The sequence below is a fragment of the Centruroides sculpturatus genome, unplaced genomic scaffold, assembly GCF_000671375.1.
Source record: "Centruroides sculpturatus isolate CEXI.00-Female unplaced genomic scaffold, Cexi_2.0 scaffold129, whole genome shotgun sequence".
Taxonomy (NCBI): domain Eukaryota; kingdom Metazoa; phylum Arthropoda; class Arachnida; order Scorpiones; family Buthidae; genus Centruroides; species Centruroides sculpturatus.
Genome location: NW_019384478.1, coordinates 140,887 through 148,893, shown reverse-complemented (window position 1 = coordinate 148,893; position 8,007 = coordinate 140,887). Strand labels below are relative to the sequence as shown.

General features: G+C 30.0%; 1 protein-coding gene across 1 annotated transcript in view; it reads right to left on the bottom strand.

The window, feature by feature from the left end:
- Positions 1-8,007, bottom strand: part of LOC111621392 (mediator of RNA polymerase II transcription subunit 14-like) — a 122,546-nt gene that overhangs the window by 35,881 nt on the left and 78,658 nt on the right. The window contains exon 20 of the mRNA XM_023363499.1: positions 465-582. Coding sequence (XP_023219267.1) covers positions 465-582 — 118 coding nt within the window. The remainder of the gene's footprint in view (positions 1-464; positions 583-8,007) is intronic.

The window sequence follows — 8,007 nt, the reverse complement described above, 5'->3', positions numbered from 1 at the left end:
TATGTCTTGGGCTACTCAAATATTTTACGTTTTTGATACTAAATTAACATCTGAAGTATAATTTTTTATTATTTTTATATTTTTCAATATATTTATTTTGTTTGTACAAAATAAAAAAATAATTTTTAAAGATACAATAGTCTTTGTTAGGCTTAACATCGATGAAAATTCAACGCGAAGCGACACGCAACGGAAAAAAATTTTGACATTGGATACGTTAAACTATTTTTTCATACGTAAATCAGTTATCTGAAATATCAGTTATCTGGACAACCCCAGTCCCCAATTGATTCAGAAAATTGACGCTCTACTGTATATATATATATATATTTTTAACTGCTTAATTAAATCTGTACAAATAAAATACAAATTCTTTTACTTACAATTTCTTACAATTTTAATAAATACTATAAATTTCACTTTTGACTTAAAATTACTAAATAAAAGATTTGCCATAAAAATACCTTTAATAACTGAATTGATGAAAAATCTTCTACTGCTTTTCCTTTATCAAAAACACTGTATGCTCCATCTCTAATGGCAATTAACCCTTCACTCCGACACTGTACATCAAGACAATATCTGAGAGTAAGTTAAGCAAACTATAACCTAACTAACATTTGAAACCCAAGTAATTTAATAAACTTGAAATGCATCTGTAAAGAATATAAATTAATAAAGGTTTAAGTTTTCAAATTTGTACATCTGTTGTAGTGAGCAATTTGGAATAACAGGAAGTATNTAATGATTTCTCATGTTTTTTAAATAATTCTTTATAGAAAGTACATGCAAATTTGTTTAAATTCAACAGTAATATCTAATGAAAGTTTAAGTTAATTTAAAACAATTTAGTTATAAACAAAATAGACTGCCTTTTTTTATATATTTTATGATGTATTCTAAATGTACACTTGAAAATTATGAAGTTTTTGTTTTATTTAATCTTATTTTTTAATTCTTATGCTCCAAGTACTAACAAAAACAAAAATTTCTAATACATTTTAATGATGATTTCCTCAATTATTTTATTTTTAAAATTTATACAGCTTTCATAATTACATATCAAAAAGAATTACAGTAAATACTGTGTGAACAGATAATGATAACCTATACAATGTTAGTTATCGTCTCTTTAACAATACTAGACTATAACAAGTATATTATCTTCTAATAAAATGACTGTCGACTTCGAGTTATAATGAGAAGAGTTGACAATTCTGACGGAAGAGATGTATTCTAGCATATTTCCTGCAATGGTCACACGACATCACATTAGCAAATTTGATATCTAGTAATATCAGATGTAGAATATTATTAACGAATCTGATATAGTACGTCTAAAGCAAAATTTTTAGTGTTTTAAACCGAGTAATCAATTAATTATTACATAAATATCCCATTAATTTTATTTATTTTCCATTAATAAATATTAATCTGTATATTCTGCTAATTTATTTTTATATAAGTTGGCAGTGGAAGAGAAATTTATCAAGCGCATGAAAGTATGAAAAAATAGATAAGAAGGAGAGTGTCTTGAAAATTGGCTTTAAAATACCACTTAAAATAGAAAGGATCAACTAAAATCTTCAAAATGAAAAAAAAACTCAGGAAAATTATATAAGACGATAACACAATGATAAGACTTGCTTATGTCAATCATGTGTAAATTTATTACATCTTCAGCTTTTCTGCAACATTATCTGCTTTGATATACATAAAGATTCTTATTTACAGATTTTATAAATACAATTGTTTATATATGAATTAATTATATAGACACATAATTGACAGAACAATAAAGCAAGTCATTACTTAACATTACTACAAAATTATGTTGTCAAAGAAAGATAAAGTATATTTACAAACATTTACAATTTTTGTTGATGAATTTTCTTTATAAACAGTAAAATTGATTCTATGAGGTGGAAAATAAATGCTGGAGGTTACAAATATGATCCAATTACAACAATACTGACCAAACTATGTCTTGTTTATATTACTAAGCCTATAATAAAATTAATTTTGTTATATGTTGTTTTTGCTCAACATCACAGTTTCCAAGAACCTATCAACAATGTTAAGTGAAGACTTGCTGTGTGAGAGTGTGTATACACTTACTACCTGTTTAAAATTGGCTAATTTGCAATACAGAACAGAAGGGTAAGTTCTTTGTAATATATATGTTATCTTAACAATTTAATGTTATGTAATAACCATGTACATTTTAAAAAATAGTTGACTGAGGAGGGGCATTGTGGGCCCGAAATGCATATCAACTAAAAAGAATAAATCAAGGATAAAAAAGCTGCCCGGTGTCTGATTGAATGCACTTTATTTTGCTTGTGAAACAAAGTAAATATATTTTTTAAAGAAAAGTTTACAAGATTTAAGTTAACAAGCTTTCCCCAATTTTAAAATTATTAATTATTTTGTTAAGTTCTTGTCAAAGCTCTGAATTTTATTTATAAAATTATCTTCACTTTTAAGACAATTTTTATTTTTAGGCAGTTTCATTCACTATTACTATAAATAAAAGAATGAAGATTATTAAAGAATATCACATACTGAAATTTAAAATTTAGCAATTAAGTAGCAGAACTGAACTCATTACAAAAATGTAAAACACAAAAAACAAGATTCATCATGTTTATGACAGCTGACCAATCCAATTACAACCTTTTACAAATTAATTCATATATCATTCATCATTAAAAGCAATCATGCCAGAGATTTTGTATTCTGCAAACTGTTGGTATTGTTTCAAATTTTATTGTAAATTGAGTGAAAGTGCAACTGGCAGTCATTTTGTAATGTTATTTATGGAGAGAATGCTTCCATTACAATAATGATTACTAACTATTGGCTTTATTCCATGTTGTAAATTATTATTCTAATATAAAAATCTAATTTCTCATCAAGTGTAAGATTGAATTTTAGGTTGCATTCCAAATATATATATTATAAACACAATTCCTCTGTAACATTTTCACTGTTATGAGAACATTAGTATAATATTACTAATGTCTGAAAAAACTTCACTTAATTAATGTAGAATTAAAAATTGCAATACCAAAGTTTCTCCTATTATGGATTTTGTTGATTGCAGTACCAAAATTTCTCCTATTACTCCTTTAGTTGAATAAGGCCAAATGTATCTTTTGATTATATAAAGGTGCTTTTGGCAAAACCTGGAGTCTACATGCATCATCTTTTGGATTTTTACCATGGTGGTTTGACCCAAAATTGCCTCATCCCACCTTCATTTGTTGGCCTAGGGTGTTCTGCAAAGAGTGTCAGACAAAGTTGCAAAGTTTTCAGCTCTATGTCTTGCCATCATTGAAGCCATGTCTATGATCCCAGATTATCAAGGTTCTATTGGGTCTGCACCTGTTCATTCAGGCTGAGGTGAGGAGGGCACTTTCTAGGCTCAAGAGTACTGGTCAACTTATTTCTAGACCAAGTACTGTTGGACATTTGGCTCTAATAAGAGACATGAGAAAGAAAGACATCTTTTTGATAGATTCCAATAAAATGTTACATCGATTTATATTCAACAGATATTTTCTGGTCTCCTTTCCCACTTACCTTGGCCAACATAAGGATAGAGCACTTTTTATTTACAGGATATAATCAGGTATACAGATGGATCCAAAACTGATAGAAGTATAGATGCTGTCATTTGTAAAGGATGGTTTAATAAAGACTTCCTTCTCCCACTGCATAGGTTTCCCACTGTATTTCAAGCAGAGATGACAGCTATTATTTGGTGTGTTTGCATTATTTTATGTAAAGTCTTTTTAATAAGATTATCTACATTATTTCTGTCAATCAGGTTGTCCTAAAGAAACTTGACTCCTGTCAGGCTACTTCAGTACTTGAGATTGCTATTTGCATCACAATGAGCTGGCTACCCATAACAGAATATTCTCTTGTCAGGGGAATGATATGAGGATATCACTGGCAATGTAAGTGATGGTTTACTGGCCAAACAGGAAATTTCACATTCCTTTGTGGGTTACAACAAAAAAACACTTTTAAAAATCCAGCAATGAAATTTACTAAATAATAACATTTTCAATCAGCTTAACTGACCTTCTAATTGGGGGAGAGTTAATTAGTGTTAAATTTCTCTAGTTTCCATCAGGCCTAGCAGGAGGGGAAGTTAAATCTTACAGAGTGGCACAGAAGGGTTAGATTGAGTATGGGGAGGTAATCATTCTCCTAAAATTGTGTTTCTATATCTTTATTTTTAATTTAGAGCTAATAAATTTTCGCCATAATTATTTATATTAATTTTCAAGTCTTGTCCATTATTTTCCATTATAATGAAATGGACTCTAATGACTTTTTCTAATGGATCTCTCTTTTTTAATTGTTGATTGTTGCACCTGTTTAGTTTTACATAGCTTTGAACTTTCACCATTTAATTTTTCATTGTTATAATGATCGTCTTTATTTCAATTGTTGTAACATTTTTTCATTTATTTTAGCCTTTTCTCTTTACTTAATTGATAGTTTTTCCCCAGATTAACCATTCTTTTTTATGATGTTTTTACTATTTTAAGTGTTCAGGATTTATATTATTTTAATTTTTGTAACAGTTTTTTCTTTTACTTAATTTTTCTTATTGCTCATTTTAGTTTTATTAGTCAGCATTTATAGGTCTTTTACTATTTAGCAATTTTCTGTTAGTTTCATTGCTAGCTTAGTTTTCAGAGTAATTCCGATGTAGTTTCTGCTCTGCAGTAGAGGTGGGTTTTATTGTTTTCTTTTACCAACCAGCTCTTTCTTTTCTCCCTGCTACAGAGGATATGTTCTTGCAAATTTCTGTGGCAGATTTTCCTTGGCAAGTGGGCCATTTTACTGATAGACTAGTTTAAAATACACTCTACCTGGTTGGTAATTATACACTTACCCTATTTGATGGCCCTCACACATACTTCGCACATCATTAAATTAAGTGCAACAGAATTCAATATGGAAGATGACAATGCAGATTTGGGACAACCAGTGGTACAAGTTGAATCCCATCTTGAGTGATGCCATATTGTACATATTGTACCAAGTTGAACCCCATATTGTAATCATAAACTTTATAGCCAGAACTAAAAATGGATAGTCACTTAAAGTTCCAGCAAACTACTTACAAGTGATAGAAACAATTTATCACCTATAATGGTAATAATAGAAGAGAACCAGTTCTTACCAGAACCAAAAAACTGACAGTGCACCAAAGCCACACCAACCTACCTTCAGAGGTTAGAAACAATGTATCAACTGTATCAACAATAACAGCAACACCAGAACTAAGAAGGACAAACAACCAACAGGTAAAGAAAACTACAGCAGTAATGAGGAACACTTTTAGCGTCTCAAAATCCTCTACCAAGTTTAATAATTAATATATTTGTTTATAACAATTGTTTATAAGGCTTCCATTGTAAGGAAAAACCAGCCATTCACACTCAATGTTTTTTTTTTTTTAATTCTGTTTCTTTGTTTGTACTTGTAATTGCTGTTTTTAAAATTAACACAATGCGGGTGCTCATGGGCAAACCCCCTTCCTTCCATCCTTACTTCCCTGTCCTCCTTTCTTCACCACTTCATTCTACACTCTATCTCTTCCCCTCACTTCCATTTCCTTAGTTATGGCTAAGTCAGCTGTTAAACAACAGACAGCCCTCTAATTCCTTTATTAAAAGTAAAGTTACGATAGAATAGAATGCAAATACAAAAATTTTTAAATAAATGATAACAAGAATTCTAAAATAAATAAATATGCGATAAATAAACATTGGAAATGCTCCATTGAGGTGGCACTGAATTAGAAAAGTTTTTGTATTCACATTCTATTTTCACGTGCTATTCTATCGTAATTGAAGGTCAGTTCAGCTGATCAAAAATGTTATTATTTAGTAAATTTCATTGCTAAATTTTTTAAAGGTGTGTATTTTTATTGTAATCTATCTATCCAGTTGATACAAAATATATGGATATTCCTTTGTGGGGCCTAGAACAACTCTTAGTATTTCCTATAATACTTTTTTAGAGATGTCAAAGAATGAACTACCTTCAATCATTCTAAGCATATTGGAAGCCACCTCCTGGTTTAAAGCAGAACAAGGCATTTCTTTCTAGCTCACTCTCTGGGCAAACTAAACATTTCTGTTTTTCAACAGGAATTATGTTTGTAATCTGCAGAATTCGCAAAAAGCAACTACAGAAACCCAATTTGTAGCCTTCAGATCACTTCTCATTGCTGTACAATACAGTTCTGCTACCATATAAATTATAATATCTTCTACTGTGATCTATATATCCAAATGACCATTCTTCCTCAGCTAACAAACACCAAAATTTTTTAACTTGAGATTTTGCTTTTTGGTCAGTGTTGTGACTGGTTTTCATCACTTTTATAAACATCTGTGCTAAATGAAACTTTGCTCCTCAGCTTTTTGCTGTTTTTGCAGATATGCTAAGAAGACTCCTGTGCATCTCATTTGTGAGAGTACAGATCTTTGCTCAGGTAACCTTTCATCTGGGTTCTCCAATTTTTGAGCCCTGGTAACATCCCTCAGTTTACCAGTCTTTTTTCAAAGAGATAAAATGTCTAAAGTAATCTCTTGTGAATACACAATGGACCTTTCAGATTGAGATGCATTTGGTTTGCTGGCCTTCAACAGCACAATAAACAATCAAGGTTTCTTCTAATTTTGATACTTCTTTCACAAATTATTATAGATATTTAAAAAAAATAATACATNCAACTAAACCAGGTTGTATGTTTAATAACGATTTTGTAAGCTCTCTCTCTCGATCGTGTATCAGTTAAGTATAAGTCCATATCTCTCTCGACTTATAGGATGTAGTTTGGAGTCATTGTCTCTTACTACCATATATTTGTACTATTTTTTATTGGCTTATGTTTAATTAAATTTATTCTTGTTTATTTGTTAAAGAATGTCTCCTTTAGAGTCTCTGAATCAGATCTATAAAATAATCACACGTGTGTTTGTCCGCGAAACGATTAATTGACAAACTGGTGTCGGGAACCTGACAATTTGGACAGAGACTTCATAGTCTTTAATCCTACCGCCTTCCTATGTAAGTTTTTAAGATCAGATCTAGTGATCTGAAACTTTAGAGACAGATTTCGGATAATCTGTGCTGATTAAGTGGTACGAACAATCCTAAACGGGGTTGTACCCCCGGCTACTCTCACATTAGTGGTTCTAGCAGATGACTGTTAAAAATGATTTCACTGTATATGTAACATACTACATGGCTATAAAGCTATCATGCCACATTTATATGACACTTTGCTGATTTACAAATGTATTCTTATATCATATGTAAAGTCGAACAAGTTAAACGCATTATTAACAAATCAGTCATAAAGTACAAATTCCATTCAGTGCACATACTTAATGTTGGTGGCCTTTCAAATAAAACTCTAACAAAATTCACAAAGGAAAGATTTAGTTTACTTTGTTAAGAAAATGGTGCTTGGTGATATCGATGTTTCTAAATCTATTCTAGTGTTTAAATTGTGGATCTATTGTTTCATCTTTTGGTGAAACAATAGAAATAACTGTCCATCCAAAGCAATCTAAGAAAAATATTTCAGATAAGACTGCACTAGAAACATCTATACCTTTGATTTTAGAAACAGCCATTTTGTTATAAACCGATCAGTTGAAATGTCTACCAAAAGAAAGAAAAATGATGACATCATTCTTGTTTAACTTGTTCAACTTTACAAATATACCCTAAGTTTCAGCTACTCATGTTTCATGGTGTTGATTTTGTGTTTATTACTTTAATTCTGGATACCAGTGTATATGAATATATGAGTTACTGTTGTTGTTATTATTTTGATAACTGAGTCTTTATTAATTATATGGTGTAATTTTAAAACTTTTGATTAGTTCAAGTTTAGAAGTTATTAATTCTTAAGAAAGCAGATATTTTATAGTTACAATTACAATCTTATTAACCTATTATATA